Source organism: Eurytemora carolleeae, unplaced genomic scaffold (genome assembly GCF_000591075.1).
Source record: "Eurytemora carolleeae unplaced genomic scaffold, Eaff_2.0 scaffold1794, whole genome shotgun sequence".
Taxonomy (NCBI): Eukaryota; Metazoa; Arthropoda; class Copepoda; order Calanoida; family Temoridae; genus Eurytemora; species Eurytemora carolleeae.
The window spans coordinates 27,341-48,474 of NW_019402084.1; the positions used below are offsets into that span (position 1 = coordinate 27,341).

At 31.7% G+C, this 21,134-nt stretch overlaps 1 protein-coding gene and 1 long non-coding RNA gene across 3 annotated transcripts; one reads left to right on the plus strand and one right to left on the minus strand.

Annotated features, from left to right (window-relative positions):
* Positions 1-517: 517 nt before the first annotated feature.
* LOC111717800 (uncharacterized) lies at positions 518-21,010 on the plus strand. 2 transcript variants are annotated; one of them, XM_023493247.1, is made up of 16 exons: positions 522-606; positions 1,131-1,797; positions 2,460-2,519; positions 5,551-5,614; positions 7,949-8,015; positions 8,498-8,552; positions 9,409-9,484; positions 10,469-10,507; positions 12,767-12,868; positions 13,613-13,703; positions 16,803-16,854; positions 17,426-17,473; positions 17,761-17,828; positions 18,749-18,998; positions 19,335-19,408; positions 19,765-21,010. In XM_023493247.1, exons 4-16 carry the CDS (start codon positions 5,553-5,555, stop codon positions 19,957-19,959), a joined length of 1,179 nt encoding a protein of 392 aa, XP_023349015.1. In that variant the 5' UTR covers positions 522-606; positions 1,131-1,797; positions 2,460-2,519; positions 5,551-5,552; the 3' UTR covers positions 19,960-21,010. The 2 variants fall into 2 exon arrangements, with proteins under 2 accessions (XP_023349016.1, XP_023349015.1); XM_023493248.1 differs by lacking the exon at positions 1,131-1,797 and having other exon boundaries at positions 518-606.
* LOC111717801 (uncharacterized) lies at positions 11,402-12,568 on the minus strand. The gene is made up of 2 exons (XR_002768919.1): positions 12,077-12,568; positions 11,402-11,633 (listed from the first exon to the last, which is right to left on the minus strand). It is a non-coding gene; the product is annotated as an uncharacterized LOC111717801 (long non-coding RNA).
* Positions 21,011-21,134: the final 124 nt, after the last annotated feature.

Consider the following 21,134-nt stretch of genomic DNA (forward strand, 5'->3'; position numbering starts at 1 on the left):
ACATTTGATATTTTAAACTTAGATTATCTGATCTAACCGAATTAATAACTTGACAGATCTATGCTGAACAAATCTGGCTTGCACAGATAAAGGGATTAGATAATCAGAGTTTGTAGCAATAAAAAAATAAGGACGGTCAAACAAAGTATAAATATTTTCTGTTATACCTTTTAATTTTTTTAAAACCCCCAGGAAGCTGACCTTGAAAAGTTTGAATATGGGCATGTAAACAGACATTTAATAAAGAAAACACGAGCTAAAGAAATAAAGCTTGAAGGGAGTGTTCGAGAAAATTAAGTGGTATAGGTTTATACCTATACCACTCTACACACTAAATCCGAATAAAAACCCACAAAACGTAAGTCTATTTCACATGGATGAACTAGTTCTAGATCTAGAACCTGACTGCTTTAAAAAGTTTCATCAATTCTCAAGACGGGCTTAACACTTAGCAACACCCTTTTACCTGACTGGCTTTTTTGTAGCCCTGAAAATATACATTTTAAAATCATAAAGAATGTGTTTTAGCTTTAGTTTTTAGGAAGTAATTGGAAAAACTCTTATCGTTTTTCGCATGGAAACATACAACTGGATCACTGTGTTTAGGTATGTTTTAAATGTGAATCATGTGAGCATATTAAACTTTAACAATGAGCTAAATAAGTGCCACTGTTCAATGTAAGCTAAATTTAACTTTTTTTTCTTTCTCATCACTTTTCACTTTTTAAATTCTTTGATAATGGTTGTTCTCATTTGTACGTCTTCAAGTTTACATAAATTCCCTTTTTCATAAATGTAGAATATTTGATAGATATCCTTGTACATCTTTATCACAAACAACTTCCATAACTAACAAGACATAGATGTTAAATCTAGTCAAAGTAAGTTGAACTACTGAACTCCGTGATGAATTTGGAACAAGAAAGTAAATAAAGATATAGATGCATACTCTAACTAAAATAAACAAAGTAAGAAGACTCGATGTGCGTAAAAGTAATTTCATTAGAACGTTAGGAATATGAGTGGCAATGTTTGGGGAAGGTTTGATTTGATTAATAATTACACTAATGTCTACATGTGACACATTTTCTACCGGATGTCCCATTGTAAGATTTATTTCTGTTTGATAGGAAGCGGATTGTAAAGAAAACCTTCTATGATTTAATTTCTTGGTGTTTACGGGCATCATGAGGAAACCGAGCTACAGGGAAATCTGCTAAGGAGAGGAAACCGAGCTACAGGGAAATCTACTAAGGAGAGGAAACCAAGCTAAAGGGAAATCTACTAAGGAGAGGAAACTGAGCTACAGGGAAATATACTAAGGAGAGGAAACTGAGCTACAGGGAAATCTACTTAGGAGGAGAGGAAACCGAGCTACAGGGAAATCTACTAAGGAGAGGAAACCTAGCTACAGGGAAATCTACTAAGGAGAGGAAACCGAGCTACAGGGAAATCTACTAAGGAGGAGACGAAACCGAGCTACAGGGAAATCTACTAAGGAGAGGAAACCTAGCTACAGGGAAATCTACTAAGGAGAGGAAACCGAGCTACAGGGAAATCTACTAAGGAGGAGACGAAACCGAGCTACAGGGAAATCTACTAAGGAGAGGAAACCGAGCTACAGGGAAATCTACTAAGGATAGGAAACCAAGCTACAGGGAAATCTACTTAGGAGAGGAAACCGAGCTACAGGGACATCTACTTAGGAGGAGAGGAAACCGAGCTACAGGGAAATCTACTAAGGAGAGGAAACCGAGCTACAGGGAAATCTACTTAGGAGAGGAAACCGAGCTTCAGGTAAATCTACTAAGCAGAGGAAACCGAGCTACAGGGAAACTTATCAGCGAGTGGAAACCGAACAACAAGGTTTCTGAACCAACTATACATAGTAATTTTTAGGAAAATATTTTTATTTAGCATGGATATGCGCTTTTATGGAGTTAACCCGATTAGATTATTTTCGATTTACGGTTCTCAACCAAAGTGAATTGCGCACTACTACTCCAGGAAATCATTGTAGGAATTATCAGTATTAAACACTTTCCAAAATATAAAGAGCGAATGGCGGGTTCTTCCTTTCTAAATTAAATACAATTTCACAGTTTTTTCTTTGTTTGAAGTAAGTTACCAGGTGCGCCACAAATCATGGGAGAATCCGATCGTCTTTAAGCAATGCGGCATTTTTTTCATAAAAATACAATTATAGAAAATTTCAAGCCAGCAACAAAACTCTTAGTTGGGATTTACAAAATGATGTCTGCTTTTTTCATATTCCATGGACAAAGATAAGATGTTTTAAATGAAATAGAAAATTGAATTTAATTTCTTTATCAATGTTTATACCTACTTCAATTTTAGAAGAAAAAACTTAACGGCTAACCACGTATTTGAATTAAATTGCACTGATTTTAATCCTCTGATGTAATATCAACGGGTCAATAATAATTTTTTATTTATAGATTTTTAACTTCCTGCATTACGATTCAAGAACTGGCAGTTCATCTCATAATAAAGCTGCGGTAGGTTGTTTTTATAGTTGTGGTGTAAACTCTATATATTCAACGGAGACGAATTTCGATTTCTATTTTGATTTTTTAGAGCTTTTGAACAGTATACAGCTTATAAGAAATTATAAGAAATGTCGTTTTCAATGTATTGATGTAAACGTCGAGCACTTTTTTTCCTTGTATTATTTGGAAAACATATTTTGCTAGTTTTCTTTGGTAAATTTATTTTGCACGTATTCTTTGGTAAACTTATTTTTGCACGTTTTCTTTTGTAAACATTTTTTGCACGTTTTCTTTGGAAAACTTATTTAGCACGTTTTATTTTGGTAAATTTATTTTGCACGTTTTCTTTAATAAATTTATTTTTCACGTTTTCTTTGGTAAATTTTTTTGCACGTTTCTTCGGTAAATTTATTTTGCACGTTTTCTTTGGTAAATTTATTTTGCACGTTTTATTTGGTGAATTTTTTTTGCACGTTTTCTTTGGTAAACTTATTTTGCACGTTTTCTTTGGTAAATTTATTTTGCACGTATTCTTTGGTAAACTTATTTTGCACGTTTTCTTTGGTGAATTTTTTGCACGTTTTCTTTTGTAAATTTATTTTGCAAGTTTTCTTTGGTAAATTCATTTTTCACGTTTTCTTTGGTAAATTTATTTTGCACGTTTTCATTGGTAAACTTATTTTGCACGTTTTCTTTGGTAAATTTATTTTGCACGTTTTCTTTGGTAAATTAAATGCACGTTTTCTTTTTGTTAATTTATATAGCTTAATTATCATTTGGTAAATTTATTTTGCACGTTTTCTTTGGTAAACTTATTTAGCACGTTTTATTTGGGTAAATTTATTTTGCACGTTTTCTTTGGTAAATTTATTTTTCACGTTTTCTTTGGTAAATTTAATAAGCTAGTTTATTTTGGTAAATGTAATTTACTACTATCAATTAGTAAATAAATTTTGCTGTAATCATTTGGTAAATGTAATTTGCTATTATCATTTGGTAAATGTATTTTGCGTTAATCATTTGGTAAATGAATTTTGCTATAATCATTTGGTAAATGTAATTTGTTATTATCATTTGGTAAATGTATTTTGTCTTAATCATTTGGTAAATATAATTTACTACTATTATTTTAGTATTTTGTTACAGTGAGAACCAGAAAAAAATAGTTTTACTTTAAATAATTAATTGAATCACTTAGTGAAGTAAAATTTGGGTCTGTTTACACTTTACAATTGGTATTTTTCATGTTCATTGAACTGTTCAAACTATAACTTGGGTATACATGTCGTCTTCCTATCACAAAGTTTTCTGGTTTTCAATGTAGTATCAGTTGGTAAATGTATTTTGATTGTATTTTGTAAATTGGTAAATGTACAGTCGTCGTCGTCGTACATAAATACAACAAAGACGTCTGTCGATTTCAATTCTAATTTCTAGAAGCTTTTAACTACCCATAAAAAGGAAACAAATATTATTAGTCAATTAATACGGTTAAAACCTAAATGAGCCAGTCATCGAAAGAATTTATCAAATGTCGTCTTGACAATTTTTCAATGGGTTTTATACTATTTTGCGTAAATTTCAGTATTTGCAAAAAAAAATAAACACCCTTGAATATGCGGGAACAGTATTAAAAAGCTCCATATAATCATTTAATCAAACTAAATATCTGCAAAATTCCATTATCAGGAAGGGAAGAATACGACATTTGATGAATTCTTTCAATGTATGGTTTATTTACGGTTTAACTGTAGCTTATCTTACGATTACGTGTTAACTTGTAACCTAAAAATTTCTTGTTAGAAATCAAAACTTTAAAGGGAGTGACCGGCTATGTAAGGTAGTTGAACTGAGTATGCAGTGTTGTGGAAAACTTCTTTCAGATTCATTTAAGACATATTAAACTTTTTAAAGATTTGTAAATGCTGAGTTTGAGCGCAAATTCGATGTTCAATACTCCTACATTTTCAAAACTAGTTTTTTTAAATTATAAAATAACGACGACATAAAATGTAAAAAAGTATAGGAACATGTTGAGAAAGAAAAAATTAATTTTATCATCGAAAATAAGTAATCTTGTTCAATTATTAGTTTCTCTTTTCTAATTATTCTGGTTTCTCATTATTCGCAAAGGTTTTCTGTAGATTTTCTAGAATTATTATTGAAAAGACGACATTTGAAGAAATCTGCGAATAATTCAAAGTAAATAAGAAATTCAATATAATAATGAAAACGAAATAATAGATTATAGAATTGATTTATTAACAAATGTCTTTTGAGAAAAATGTTCCCAACCATCTAATTAGATTATTGTATTATTTTTACTTTATTTTTCGTTGTCGTTATTTAATAATTTAAAAAAAACTAGTTGTGAAAACGTATCCACCCCCAAATTAGGAGTGTTGAACGTCGAATTTATGCTCGAACTCAGGATTTACAGATCTTTAAAAAGTTTTATATGTCTTAAATGAATCCGAAAGAAGTTTTCCATACTCAGTTCAACTACCTTACATAGCCGGCCACTCCATTTAATAGAAAAACGATCTTCATTGTTTTGACATAGCGCCGACCACTGTATTTTGTTTGTATCATTTGGTAAATTTATTTTGCATGTTTTCTTTGGTAAATTTAAATGCACGTTTTCTTTTTGTTAATTTATATAGCTTAATTATCATTTGGTAAATTTATTTTGCACGTTTTCTTTGGTAAATTTATGTAATGTAATTTAAATTACAGTAAAACCCTTAATGAAGAATACATTGAAAGAATTCATCAAATGTCGTATTCTTCACTTTCTGATAATGGAATGTTGCAAATATTTAGTTTTTTTAATTAAATGATTATATGGAACTCTTTAAAACTGTTCCCGCTTATCATGGCTATTTATTTATTTTCGCAAATACTGAAATTTACGTAATATAGTATAAAACTCATTGAAAAATTGTCGAGACGACATTTGATAAATTCTTCCGATGTATTCGTTATTAAGGGTTTCCCTGTATAATACCATTATTTACTAATTAAAGAAATATCTATTTAGGAATGAGGATTGTTTTTATTTTCTTATTAAATCCTGTTTGTTACAACTGTGTCTCTATATCCAGGTACAAATTAAACATGCAAGGGTAAACCTACATTTCGTTTTGATTTTTAGGGACAGGGTTACCCACAAAGGATGAGACTGTAAAGACGACTTAAAACTCTTCAAGGTATAAAGATTCCAAGGTAGAGTCAAGTGGTCTGTCTTAAAAATTTTTAAGACTTATTTCAGGATTTTTCAAAGAAAAAACCACATTTGCAGGGAATCATGGATATAAATTCCGTGCAGTCGTCTCTGAAGTTTCCTTCTTTGTGGGTAACCCTGTATATAAATAACTTATAATTTAACCTGGAAATAAATATTATAGAACACAGATTAGATGTTTCTGATCTGTGTATAATCTGTATCCAAACAACAGTGGTAAGCGACTGTATCAATAAAATGAAAACGACTTTGGATTAAAATTTTGATTTACATCAAGCTGTTAAACAGTATAGATACACATAAACATAGAAGTCAAGAGAAGCTGTCAATCAAAAAGCGTCTCTTTGATTAAATGTTAACTTTCAAAACTTAGATAATTAAAAGTCGTCTTCATTGTATTAATATAATGGCTTACCCCTGTATGATGTAGGGAACCTTCACCTTTTGACTGGTAAGTTAATTTCCCAAGCCAGTCCCCATTAGATTTTCTCATAAGTAAAACATTACAAAAAATACCTCTTTTTTCATCTAAAAATAGATTGTTTTCAAATGTGGTCTCATACAGGGTGTCCCAAAAAACATGGGAATTCAGTGACGAATTCGATATCGTCTTTTTGTTTGTTTATGTTTTGACTGCAACCGGTTGTACTTAGTAAAACAAGAAAATTACAGTATACAAACAGAGTAAACTTGTCCGTATATTCACTGTTCATCTTGCGGAGACATTATAGACACATCTTTGTAGTCTTTTACCCTTTTCATAAAATAAACTCTAGCAGACATAATAATATTATGGCTTTTGAAATTAGGTATTACAATGCTAATTCATAACAAAGACGATATCGAATTCGTCACTGAATTCCCATGTTTTTTGGGACACCCTGTATTATAAATGTCTTGATAATGATCATGCAGCAAAAGCAATGAAGAAAGTTGCCAGATTAAAATTTTTTTTTCAAAATACAGGGTGTCCCAAGAAACATGACAGTAGTTAAATAGTTTTAAAGGTCTTCGTCCTTAATTCGTTCCTTTATTTAATACCAAAGAGAATGATAAAGAATATTATATGGTAGTCAAATTAAAATAAAATTTATTTCAATGTAATTAAATTTGAATCAAAGATGTTTTTAGCAAAATAAACTACGATAGTCTATAATATCTAATACAGTATCTGGAAGACGACATTCAAAACTATTCACCAACTGTCATGTTTCATGGGACACCCTGTAGAAAAACGGCATTATCTACATTGTTACTCAGATAAAGAAGGGTACTATAGCAATCAGACGTATCACGCAATAATTAGGTCACTTTAACAAACTATTCTGTCCTTTTCAAGAACTATGCAGTCCTTTTCAAGAACTATTCTGTCCTTTTCAAGAACTATGCAGTCCTTTTCAAGAACTATACAGTCCTTTTCAAGAACTATACAGTCCTTTTCAAGAACTATGCAGTCCTTTTCAACACCTAAACAGTCCTTTTCAACAACTAAACAGTCCTTTTCAACAACTATACAGTCCTTTACAAGAACTATACAGTCCTTTACAAGAACTATACAGTCCTTTTCAACTACTTATACAGTCCTTTTTAAGAACTATACAGTCCTTTTCAACAACTATACAGTCCTTTTCAACTACTATACAGTCCTTTTTAACAACTATACAGTCCTTTTCAACTACTATACAGTCCTTTTCAACAACTATACAGTCCTTTACAACTACTATACAGTCCATTTCAACAACTATACAGTCCTTTTCAACAACTAAACAGTCCTTTTCAAGAACTATACAGTCCTTTTCAACTACTATACAGTCCTTTTCAACAATTCTATACAGTCTTTTTCATCAACTATACAGTCCTTTTCAAGAACTATACAGTCCTTTATAACTACTATACAGTCCGTTTCAGCGACTGTACAGTCCTTTTCAACGACTGTACAGTCCTTTTCAACGACTGTTCAGTCCTTTTCAACGACTATAAAGTCCATTTCAACGACTATACAGTCATTTTCAACGACATTAAAGTCCCTTTAAAAATTGGATTACGTGAAAAAATGCAGTCGTGTATCGCGATCGGCTAAACATCGCCAAAAATCCACTAATTATTTAATTTCAATTTAAACAAATACCACATGTCGTCTTCTACATTCGTAGAAATATCGTCTTCAGTGTGATGATAATGTCTTCTTCCAAAGTAGGGATGTGGGTGACTGTAATGTGGATAAACCAGGAACTAAAGACGGACAAGCTACTCTCTTTCAGGTTTATATAAACTGCACTTAAAAGGGACTGTTAACTTATTTTCAAGTGACCCGATCTATTAATGTGCGATCAAAACTGTAACTTTAAAGCTTTTTCTTGACAAGTATGTACACTTTTAATCTACAACGACAAATATCTTTCACTTTATTGATCAGACTCCCCTCTCTTTAAATAACAATAACAAAACCTTTAGTACAGAACGGTCCATATCATATTAGATTATCTCCAAGCTTTAATGCCAAAATACATTTTTTATAAATGTTTTTTTTTAGTTTTTTAAAATCTCAATTTAAAGCTATAAACGATCTCATGTGATGTGGGACACCCTGTATAATAGACGTAAAGTAAGGAATATAAATTGGAAAAACTTATTTATAAAAGTCATGCAAAACCGTGGGCAACGCCGGGCATTTCAGCTGAATTAATATGTTACAACCAAGTGCAGGTAAACGACAGGGAAACTAATATTTCAATATGTTTAGGTTGGTTGGGCCTACGGAAATGCTTGCGGATACAAAGCTCCGAATAATGCACATGGTAAACTATGTTATTTGTCTTGTTTGTTTGTCTGTTTGTCTGTCCGATCATAACTCAGGAAGCCTATGACCAATTTGCCTCAAATTTTGATTGGAAAACTCGGGAGAACCACTTGTAAGTTTTTCTAGCTTAGAGCCTAAGTTGAGAATCGACTTTAAAAGCAAAAATTTAGTTTCCCGGTAAATTCGACTAAGTGCGGGTAAACGGCGGGAGTAACTCTTAGTACCCTGAGCAAGGCTGGGTTCCCAAGCTTGTATTAAATATAAGAGGTGTCCCTGCACAAAACATGACAGTTGCAAGACAACTTGAAGGTCGTATTTGATCTTTGTGATAATTTACGGCATTTATTCATTAACCTTGCTTAAAAGTATAATTCTAGAGTTAATAATCACGCAACTCTCGCAGTCCTGATGTTTCCAAAAATTTTATATTTTCAATATAACCAGATTTTTGCAATCTTGATTCAAGTTAATACATTGAAATCTGAAAGAAATTCCTAACATATCTCTGGCAATATTGACAGCACAAAAATGGCAAACCACATTTTGAAAAGCCAGTTTTGAACAGTTGGTGATTATTTCAATAATTATACATGAAAAAGTAGCAGTTGACGGCATGAAAAAGTAGCAGTTGACGGCAGGAATGCCTCGAAAAATAAAACAAAAGTAGAAACAAAAGATACGACATTTTTTAGTGAACCATGACTAAGGGTTTAAACATGCAATTCCAGCAGAATCTCTTAGTCTTGCTTAATTTATTAATTGTTTTCTTAATAATCACTTAATTGATTGCGGGGTTGATTGGTTGATTAATTGGTTGGTTGATTGGTTTGATTGATTGATTGATTGATTTTCAGCTGGTGGATTCTTTGCTGCTGTTGGTGGGACAGACTGGAATGATGGATATGGTTGCGGCACCTGCGCACTTCTTAGGAATACATATAATTCAAATTAGTCGGATTTTATAACAACAACAAAAAGAGGGGAAATTACAAAGATAATATATATATAGATTTGCAGGCAGGTAGAAACCTCCTTCCTAAATTGCCTGTAGCAGACAACTAATTTTTGAACCTCTGAGAAAATGTGCAAAAAGAGACATCTATAGCAAATTGATTACTTTCTATATTCCTTTCTCCCCTTTCTGCTATCTGTAGGAAATACGCATTTGTGTTATATAAACATACAGTACGCGTATTGCATCCTGTATAGTTCAAGTGTTGCTATCTGGACCTGTTTGACCAATAAAATTAAATTTCAAGGTAACACAAACATACAGTACGCGTTTTGTTTATGTTATGATCAGATCAGTTGTAATTTGTCCTAGACTCGATGTACTTTTATAGTCATAATTTTTATTTAAATTTCGTTAATTTACGTATGCCATTCAGTACAACTTGCACATTTAAACTTTTCCTACCTCAGTTTTTATTTGCATTGATTAATTTGTTTCATTAAGTACAATATGCAGTATACATTGTTGATACTATAGTACGCATTTAGTGTTATCACGCATAAACAAAGTGATAAATGAGCAACAATCCAGAGGATAAAATGCCATGCGTACGACAGAGATGGTGCTTTGTGCACATGTTCTCAAGACCTCTAAATTTATACCTGTCTGCATATCTATATATATATTATCGTTGGGAAATTACTTCAAAGTAAGGAAAATTGTCAACAATTGAATTAAAGAAATTGAGTCTTTGCCACAAACTCAGATTTTCTTAGCAACCAAATGTCGTAGACCTTAGATATTTAACTCTATGAATTCTGTTATATCATATAGTCTAAATTTGGAATACTTGAGCTTTATTCATTCAGGTTAAAGATTTTTGGATTGAAAAATGTTAATTTGTGGCAAAGACTCAATTTCTTTGTTTTTTTAAGTAATGATTTGAATTTGTTAATATTTAGTTATAACGGAACTGAAATAGTGGTAAATGTAGTGGACAAGTAAGTAAATGATATCTCCAAAATTCTTCTTCTTTTTTTGTCAAAAACATGTTTTGAAAAATTTTAAAATATAAATTATGTTTTTTCGCATTGTTTATTTTTATTTTTTTATTTTCAAAACATGATGTTGATACTGTGCTATACGTACTACAAATGTGTGGGTGGGGTACATGTTTAAATTGTACAATATGTACTGCGGATGTGATGGGTCAAAATATTGTACTATTTGGAGTGCATGTTTAACTTGAACTTTATGTACTGCATGTGTGTTAATTGAACTCTATATGTACTGTAGGCTGGGGGTAGGGGGTGTTGTTGTAGTAGAACAGGTTTATTTGTACATTATGTACTGCAGTGCAGTTGAGGTTTGTATAGTTATAAGCAAAGACTTTGCTAATTAAAGATAGCGCATCAGAAAATCTACGCAAATTGGACGCATTTTCTCGGGTTACCATAGATAGTATGTAATGTCGTCTTCTCCAGAAATCGGGTTTATATTTACCCTGTTGACGTTTAAAAATGTCGTCTTTTGTAATGAATTAAATAGTTATTTAAAAGGAAAACAAGGAAACCACTTTAGTTTTTCTATTTTGAAATATTTAATTTGTCCCTAATCCATAAAAATACCGTTGTTTTTAGAACCTTTAATGGGTTGGTAACTTGAAATTACAACTATAATCATTCCCTGAGAACATTTACTTTTGGTTTGAAGTATTAATTGTTTATAAAAAAAATAACCTACAAGATCTTGGTATTTAAATTTCAACCATACACCAATCAAGTCTTATATCTTTTATGCAATTGTAACCTTGTACTTTTTAACAGTAATCAATTATCTCATTTTTTCATTTAAGAAGGAATTCTCTCTCTACCTGATTTAAATGAATTACTAAATTAACGTCGTAATATTTATTATACTATAAATTACTTTTAAAATCAGAGGGTTTGAAATGTTTTTCACATACTCTTGGATCTTTTACTGTGATATACTCTTGATTTAAATGAAGGGCCTTAAGCCACAATTTTTATCTTTTGGGATTTGCTGGAAATCTAAACCGTGATCCTCCTACTCTTGGATTGCAGCTCTGTATTATACATGGTGGAGCTTTGATTGGCACTGACGGACCTGAATTTATCAGAATTATTCAAAGAATTTGTAAACATAAAACTATGGAATTTGAAAATGACATAATTTATAATTAGACAATCTACTTGTTATCTGCTCAAAAGAGGTATTTTAACGTTCATTAAACTATTTAATCGTAAATTGAGTCTAAAAGTCGTCTTCGTATTCCTTAGGTTTTTTTTTCACCAATGTATTTATTTTTTTCCGTCTTTAAAATACTCCAATAATTAATGCCTCAAAACTTATGTAATCAATTTTAAAAGACTTAATTAATTCGCATTTTTAACCAAACTTTCTGTGATAGTTTTTCTTTAATGGTCAATATATTTGAAACAAAATCCCCATAAATCAATTAAAGAATAAGATTAACACATTAATTTATGCAATATTTTTTCTTTGCCTAAGATTTAACAGAAGACGACATTTACACCAAATTTATTTACCGTTTATAATATTGGACATTTCTGGTCCCCTCTTTTCTTCATCGCCTAAAATTCCATTCCATAGTACCTCAGAAAGAATATTTGACGACATCTGAAAATTTTCACAAATAATTATCGGCTATTTTTGATACAAAATAGATGCGTAACTTCATCACAAATTCAGCTATCATTCACCAGATGATCCTCATATCCAACAAATGATTAAATAGATTTTAAAATACAAATTAATATCATTAATTTTAGAAAAATTTTAGCACAAAACATTCACAATTGTGTTAAATATCTAAGGTTTTAATGTCGAGCGTTCGACTCTCAAACAACCAAAATAACCAATGACGTCAAAATACAGCTGTACTGGTGTACACAATAGTCGGAGAAATTTCCAACGCCTTGTCTTTATAATTAGCAAAGTCTTTGGTTATAAGGATCTGTTGTACTACTGCAGTTGTGTTGTACTTTATGTACTGGAGGTGTGGGGGTTGTAGCACAGGATGGTTTGACCTGTTGTGGGGTGATCGTGCTGTACTTTATGTACTGTATAGGTGTGGAGGTTGTAGTACAGGATGGTTTGACCTGTCGTGGGTGGACCATGTTGTACGTAATGTACTGTATAGGTGTGGAGGTTGTAGCACAGGATGGTTTGACCTGTCGTGGGGGGGGGACCTTGTTGTAATTTAGGTACTGTTATAGGTGTGGAGGTTGTAGTACAGGATGGTTTGACCTGGGAGGACCGGCCTGGGATGCTCTTACAAATAATGCTCTGCCTGGGCATATTCATAATGTTGAATCCAGGTAAAAAATAAAATGTTAAGTAAAAAAGATAAAAAGTGTTAATTTAACTTTATTTTGACGTCCCAAGGAACTTTAATTACAAGTGACACTTAAATTTTAGGCAGGGATGTATAATAAACAATGATGTACCTTTTAAAGCTTGATTATAGACAAATCATGAAGGAGATACCTATTTAAAGTTGATTATTTTCAATTTTTTAAAGAGTGGAGTTGTATATCGGGCATGGGCATATGCCTTTATATAAGCAAAAAGTTACCTAAAATCAAAATGTCAAACAATTCTCAACCATCATGAAGATCAATTACATTTTCTAATCTAATAAATCGTTTTTTAATCTTTCTAGCACAGCAAGAAATAAGGAAACGAACCATTTATAGAGAACAACACCGAACATTATTGTAAATAGTTTTAGGCGCTGTTCAAGAAAATTTACAATTTGAAATATTTTGACAAAAAGCATTTATAATTCTAGGACTCAGGGACCTATTTAAGGGTTATTTCTTCAAGTGACCACCTATGCAAAGATGGCAATGCCCGAACCACAACGGTATCCTTAAAACTTGATGCATGTAATAGATAATTAGATATCAATGTGTTTATCTTCAAATTGTTTGTGTCATACGCGGTTCTCTGCGAAAGTGACTTGCGCATTTCTTGCTCATAAGAAGCAATGGAGAAATTTTTTCGAGTCAAACAAAAAACCGACGGTATTTTCTACATTATGCAATTCTAAACGTGTTTAGATGGATTGAGTGTCCGGATAAGCTGCTGGGGGGACACAATCTAGAAGTGTTTGTAAAAACAGGCAGCCATGCTTGGGATGCCAGGTTTCAGGTAATAAATTTAAACATGAAGGAGCCGCTTAAAGTTTCTTTTAAACCATGAATAAATACTCCGTAGGCGCACTTTTCAAATTACAAGATAAGACAAGGTGCATGATTTCATGTGGTGTTAGGTACTTTCCCAAAGGCATTTTCCCAAGGGCGAATTTCTTCATGACAATTTCCCAAGTGGCAACTACACAAGTGTGCAATTTCCCAAGCGGTAACTTCCCAAAGGATAGGTTAGGCCCTCTCAGGCGCCGCAGGCTGCAATGGGGGTCGATTGCTGCGGCTAAGATGGGTTAGGGGCCGAGCACTGCGGCTAGGAAAGACTTTGCAAGTTTCCGCTTGGGAACTTGCACATTTGGGAGGTTGCCATTTGGGAAAATATTCTTGGGAAGTTGCCACTGCGGAAAAAACCTTTGGGAAAGTAACTAACATTTTTCTTGTAACCCTCCCTTTATAGAGTGACATAACCAATAAATAACAACACCCTTTAACGTAGATTTCCCTAAAAATTAAAACTAATTTTGGTTTGCTAAAGATTTTCGGATATTAGACATATTAGACATATATTTGTGCACAAAATAAAATCATTGGTTTGCTATAGTTTATGATTTTCGGATATTAGACAAAATAAAATCATCTGACTATTAGAGTTGCTTAAGCCAACGCTTTTTAACCCTATTCCTGCCACTGCCTAAAACCGGGCTTTAATACTAACTGCCTGAGTCCTCAAGCACACTGCCTGAATGACGGCTTTTTCCTGTAACAAACTAAATCTTTGTTTTGACCCACTTCCACTTGTCAGATTGTGATAAAATTTAGCTTTTTGGAAAGCCTTTGACATAAGGAAACAAATTGCACAAGTTTTGCGAAAATAAATTGCAAATTTTTTGCAAACAGCCTGTCAAAGAAAATTTGCACATTTTTAGTTTTTTTTGATTAAAAATTAGGTTATTTAAAATTTTGCAAAAATTTTTGCATATTTGAAATAGCATGGTCAAGGGCTTTTCAAAAATGTATAATTTTTTATTTTTTGGACAAATTTTTTTTGCAAACATTTTTACTATATAACTGGATTTTGCGATAAAAATTTCAATTTTTTGCAAATTTGCAAATGTTTTTGCAGATTCTAAAAGTAGAGCACAAGAGCTTTCCAATGATGTATCATTTGTCATATTTGGACACCAAACATGGGATTTAGAGGGGCGGGGTCAAATTGACCCCCCCCCAGCATATCCTGGTTTTCAAGTACCCCAGCAGAGATAGGGTTAAAGAAGAAATATTTAAGTACTCAATTTTTAGCTTGAAAAAAAAGATATCCTATCTTTGATCGAATTAAAGTCTACAGGATACCTTTGTGAATCAGACATGCCACTTCTGAAAAGATTTAATTTGCGTCTATTACAATTATTATCTTTTTTCAAGGCAACAATCAAATGCATTTAATAATTATGAAAATAATATTGTTTATATGATTCAATTTCTGAGAATTATTGTGTTTGGTTCCAATAATTTGGAGCAATCAAGTTTTCAATAAAATAATTTTGATTGTTTGTAAATTGTTAATAAATATAAGGGTGTCTCTCGAAACATGACATTTGTTGAATAATTTTGAATGTCTTCTTTCATATGCATGAATTAGATATTAACCCTATTCCCGCTGGGGGGGGGTCAATTTGACCCCCCCCTGTAGTTTTTTTTACATAACTCAAAAAGTATTGGTCTGAGGCTGTTGAAATTTTCTGACTTTTCTTACATAAAGAGCTTTCTAATGATGTATCATTTGTCATATTTGGACATAAAACATGGGATTTAGAGGGGGGGGCCAAAATGAACCCCCCCCCCAGCGTATCCTGGTTTTCAAGTACCCCAGCGGGGATAGGGTTAAAGACTTTTTGCGGTTTATTTAGTTTAAAAAAGCTTCACTCAAATATATTTTACTTAGAAATCAATTTTACTATAATATGGATGCCATAAATATTTATTATTATTCTCTTTGGTAACAAACAACTTGAACTATTATGGAAGTAGACATTTTAAACTATCACCAAATGTCATGTTTCGTGGGACACCCTGTATTTTCAAACTAATTAAAAAAAGTTGATAAATGCTCAGAGTTTTCAATATAACAAATAAACCGAATTAAGAGCTTGAAAAAAGTAATAAAAATATAATTAGTCCAAAAACGAAAACTGAAGAATAGTTCTATATACCGTATTTTACAGTGTGGACCCATGTTCATTAGGAATACAAAAAATCATAATAACTAGAGTCTAACAGTCGTCTTTGTATTCTAAAGTTTTATGAGTCCCACTGCAAGTAATATGCATTTGGTTGGTACGTTTGTGGGTCATTAATTGTCTAAATTTTCAACAAAATTTTTTTTTAAATCATTCAAAGTCAAAAGGATTTGAGTATTTGCCACTAACTCTGATTTTCTAATCCCTATATCTTTGCAACCTGATGGTGGAAAGACTTGATATTTTAAACCTAGATTAATTGATATATTAGAGTTCAAAGTTTAAACTATCAAAATTCTATTACACTGGGTTGCAAAGATATAGGGTTTAGAAAATCATAGTTTGTGTCAAAATCTCAATTAATTTGGCTGTAGTTCATTATAGTACAATATAGTACAATATAGAACAATATAGTATAATATAGTACAATAAAGTACAATATAGTATAATATAGTACAATATAGTAAAATATAATACAATATAGTATAATATAGTACAATATAGTACAATATAGTACAATATAGTACAAAATAGTACACTATAGTACAAGCAAAGCAAACGTTAATAATAATTGTTATTTTAAACAATTTCTTTCCTTACACTTTGTCAAATATTGATCCTGGAAGTAGATATCTGCAAAAACAACTATTTAAAAAATACATAAACGTTGCAATAATGAATAAATAAATTATAAATTATTATAAATTTTTGTTTAATAAAGAAATTGAAAAGTTTAATGAAAAGCAAACTTTAACAGAAAATTGTGTTTAAAATCTGTAAAAGTTTTATCATTTATTTCTTAACGATCCAAAACAAAAACAACATTAATTGTAATTATGCAAGAGTTTTATGTTTCTTCTTTCTAGCCGCAGTTCCACAAGTCTCCCATCACATCCCTGAGTATAGATACAGGATCTGGTATGCTTTTACAATTTTTAAAAAAGTAAAAAAATCGTCTTAATTTTCATAAAAATTGAATATTTCCCGTTGTAGGTGACTTTTATTTTGATCTTAAACAAACTGTTAAAACCCCGGCAAAAAAAAAATCAATGGCAGAGTATTTAAAAAGTACTGTAAGACATATTTATCATTGTACGGTGTTCTTTTTCTAAAATTCTACATATATCTCCAAATAATTTCAACAGAAGAAAATCATTTCGGAAATACCAGGACTTTGGGTATTTTATGATTGAGTTTTTAGAATCATACAAGCAACGACGAGAAAATGCCGCAAAACGTTTTTTATACGACCTTTAATTTTTTTTCTGTAATTATTAGTGGTTTCTTCTGTACCCTTATCCCAATATATTGTTTAACCAACAACCAAAACCTTTTCCTGTATAAAGTTACTCCATGAGTTCCGGTTTTTTCTCCATATGTACCTACTCCGTGAACCAACTTAATTCCTTCTCCTATACTCCATTAACACAATCATTCTCTTTCCTACTCTAAATAATAACAACTCATGAATAACTAGATTTTGTTTCAGGCTGGCAGCTGATGAATAAATGTGAAAACTTTATGTTCTGTAAACCCGGTAAAATATATTTTTTTATCCAATTTTGAGAAAGATTTTTTATCGTTTTATATACAGGCTATTATATTTCGAAGATTTTCATTTTAAAAAATCGCATTTTTTAAAAGGAACTTAAATTCCTTAATCTATATAAATATTAACATATTAACACAAGGCAGCTAGTTGCATAATTTTGCTTGATAAGTTCATCAACTAGATGTTAAATCAATCAGATCAATTCTCTATTTATAGAATTAAATAAGCTTTTGTTCAATCCTAATTCATGGCGTAAATATATTTATATCTAGGTGGATTAATACTGAATGGAGCATATACTTTAAAAATATCATCAGCTGTCCGCAATATTGATCTGAAGGTGAACATTTCATTAAATACATAAATACCAATCTTACATCTAAAGAAACAGAAATATATTAAAAAATGTTATTTTTATTTAATCCCCCCTGAATAGAGTTTACTTAATTAATTTTGTCGAGATCTAGAAGATTATCTTCATGTTTACGGCTTCAAAATCTTTATAAACAGATATTAATTACACTTTTTAACACTCGGTATGAAAAATAATTTTATACAAATATTTTAAATAGTCAAATTGTACTTAATTTAAACAAAAATTAGATTGAAGCTTAAAACATAAAGCATTCAGGCTTTTGTTGAGTTACAATTTTCTAAGAACCAATTTGGTCAAAATTAGCATACAAAAAATATATAGTAATTTAATGAGAAATTCGATATTGTATGCTTCAATTTGGTTTTTTATTTTTATTCTAGGGTTCCCATTATTCAGGCAAATATTTTAATTAAACCCTTTGACATTGAGGAGGAATTGCAATGTGGTGTCATTTAAACCTTTAAACTCCATTATTGGCATGTTACCTTTAGTTTTATTTTGCATGATTTGTAAGAATAAAATACATTTTTTTAATTTTTAGGTGATATTTTTCTTACTTTTTATTAAACAGCTCATGGCTTTCTAGAGTAAAGCCAATTATGGACTCTTGATGGGAAAGGGTTAAAGAATTGGGAATGATCTGGAAAGTTTTTCCACAAAGTAAAATTCCAGGATAATTCTTCCAAACAAAATGCAAACTCTCTATTTTTATGGATTTAACAATGGAAATTGTACATTTTTTATGGTTTCTAAAACCTTTTCCAACTAGAAATCGAAAAAAAATCCAGACAATTTTTGTAAGGAAATGAAAATTCCGATGAAAACCGTATTGATGATATAACCAAAAGGTAATTTATTGTTAATTTATCTGTTGGAATATTTAGATGACCTCTATACCTGGTGGGGAGTTTGTAGATACTAAGACCAACAACGGCAATGGAAAATGTGGGGCAGGAAATTCTGGAACTGTCACAGAAACCAGTTTTAGTCTTCCCCCATCGTCTGCTGTTCCTACCTCTTCAACCACCCCCGTTACTCCTGTTTCTGTATCCAGTAATCCCAGTACCACTACTACTGCCGTCTCAGTTTCAACTTCTGAAACCACCCCACCTTCCAAACCTTTAAAACCACAAGGTAATGGAGTTGATAAATCTATTAACAATCTTGTAAATGGTTATGGTTGGTCATGTGGCTGCAGCGCCCAGCCCCCTAGCCTGTCCTAGCCAGGGTGCTTGACCCCCTATCCTGTCCTAGCCACAGCGCTAGGTCCTCTAACATGTCCTAGCTGCAGCGCTCAGCCCAGAAATTGTCTTAACCTAACCTAACCCCAAAAATGATAAGAAAATAAATAATAATAAATTTGCTGAAATCATGTACAAAACTGATAGGAGGGGGACCTAGGGGGGTAGGTGGTTCAAAAATCGTTCACTAGGACAGACCCAATTAATGTTTCAACTTAATTTTTTTAAGGTCCTGGGAATTGTGAAGGAGAGGGTCTTTTCCCTGACCCTAACGACTGTACTGGTTTCATCAAGTGTGCTCAGGTATATCTAAGATTTGTATTTGTACAATTGCATCAATCTCATACTTATCATAGAAAAGCCTGTCTCATGCAAGTTTTTTCATTCAGAGAAACATCTGGTTTGATTTTGTCATACCAAAAAGGCAATTGGAGTCAGGGCTGACATTTTAAAAATTAATTGTATTTTCTGCTGCCTACCAAGTGAATTAAAATACCTGTCGAAAGGAGCCCTAGGTGAACTTCATTATAGTTGAAGTAAGCCAAAATCTATCATGGTATATGATCAATCTTCAACACTAATGATAGGTTTACCAAAGCTTTAGGATATTTTTCTGACAATTAATTAGTTCTTACAGATTAACAACAAACATTTTTTAGGGAACTGCTTATCCTATCAATTGTGGTTATGGTCTGTATTTTGATACAGTAGCCTACAACTGTAATGCTCCTGCCTACACTAACTGCAATGGAAGGCCAGTTCCAATTAGAAGAACAATAGAGATCTACTATAATTACGTCAAGGATACCCTGACAACTCTCTGGGCTGGCGTATACAAGTATATTCAAATCTAATTATGACATGTCAGAAAATGGATGAGACAATGCAGAATTTTTTTTATTTAAATTTAAAAATTTTTCTGTGCTATGTGTGCTATGAAGTGGTTACCCATATCAACAAAGCATATACTTCAGAGAAGACTTTTTGGAAAAGGGGTTTTGGTCAATATTAAAGTCTCATGCTTAGAAGATATAACTAAATATTTTGCATTCACCTAACCTCTTGAATAGGGACAACAGTAATTTAAACCAATAAGTCTATACTAATGTAAACACCTAATTTTGTCTAAATTTCTCACATAATTATTATAATTTGATTGATTAAGAAATGTATAAAGGGACTGTATAGGAAAAATAAAAGGGGTTATATGATGAAATTTAAGAATTTCAGGCATTGAATGATACATGTAAGACATCTATCTGATGTTCCTGCCTCGAGAAATTGATATAAAACTGTGTCAAAATTATACCAAAATGTATTTATATCAGATTTTGCATAAGTGTTATAGTATTAAACAGATTGTATTCAACCTCTAAGCAACCAATCTAAAATCTAATACATCCCAAATAAGCCTGAGAATCTTAGATTTGCTCCTGTTATAATTGTTATTCTTATTTTGCATTTTTAATAGATATGAATAAGTCACTATAGAACTTCCAATAATTGCAGTGCAGTATTGTTGTCACTTGTCTCTGTATGTATCATGTGACCAGTATTCTGACTTTGTCTGTTTAATGTTTATCGTTAAATTCTAAGATTTAAAAAGAAGAGTCTAAAAAACCTTACACATTTTCCCTTCTCAACTAGACTTGAAACTATTAAAGGATAGGTCACAATAAACAACTAATAGGGTAATAAAAAACCTAGGTAGAGGTGTGATTTATCATTACAAAGGAAATCCTAAACCTGATGTACTCAACAGAAGGATTTAAAATATTAGTACCAAGTGTAATATTATTATGTAAAAACAAGGATTCTTGGAACCAAGGTCCGTTTTCAATAAGTGCTCAAATTTTAAAGTCATTTCTCAGTGTAAAGATAATACAATTGTTTCGCTACTTAGCTACTTAAAGACCTAATATATGTACCGTGTGGTATTTCTCAGGATTGGATCGTAAGACTCCCTTCTCTCAACGCTCTTCATAATAAAAAGGAAGATAGTAAGGTTCCGAACGTTTATTTCTCTGAG

Excerpts from the sequence above, each read along its gene's own strand:
- LOC111717800 (XM_023493248.1), top strand. The coding sequence starts at position 5,553 with ATGAGGATTGTTTTTATTTTCTTATTAAATCCTGTTTGTTACAACTGT. Across the intron at positions 8,553-9,408 it reads AGCTCCGAATAATGCACATG|CTGGTGGATTCTTTGCTGCT; the intron begins GTAAACTATGTT and ends ATTGATTTTCAG. Across the intron at positions 13,704-16,802 it reads CTTGGGATGCCAGGTTTCAG|CCGCAGTTCCACAAGTCTCC; the intron begins GTAATAAATTTA and ends TCTTCTTTCTAG.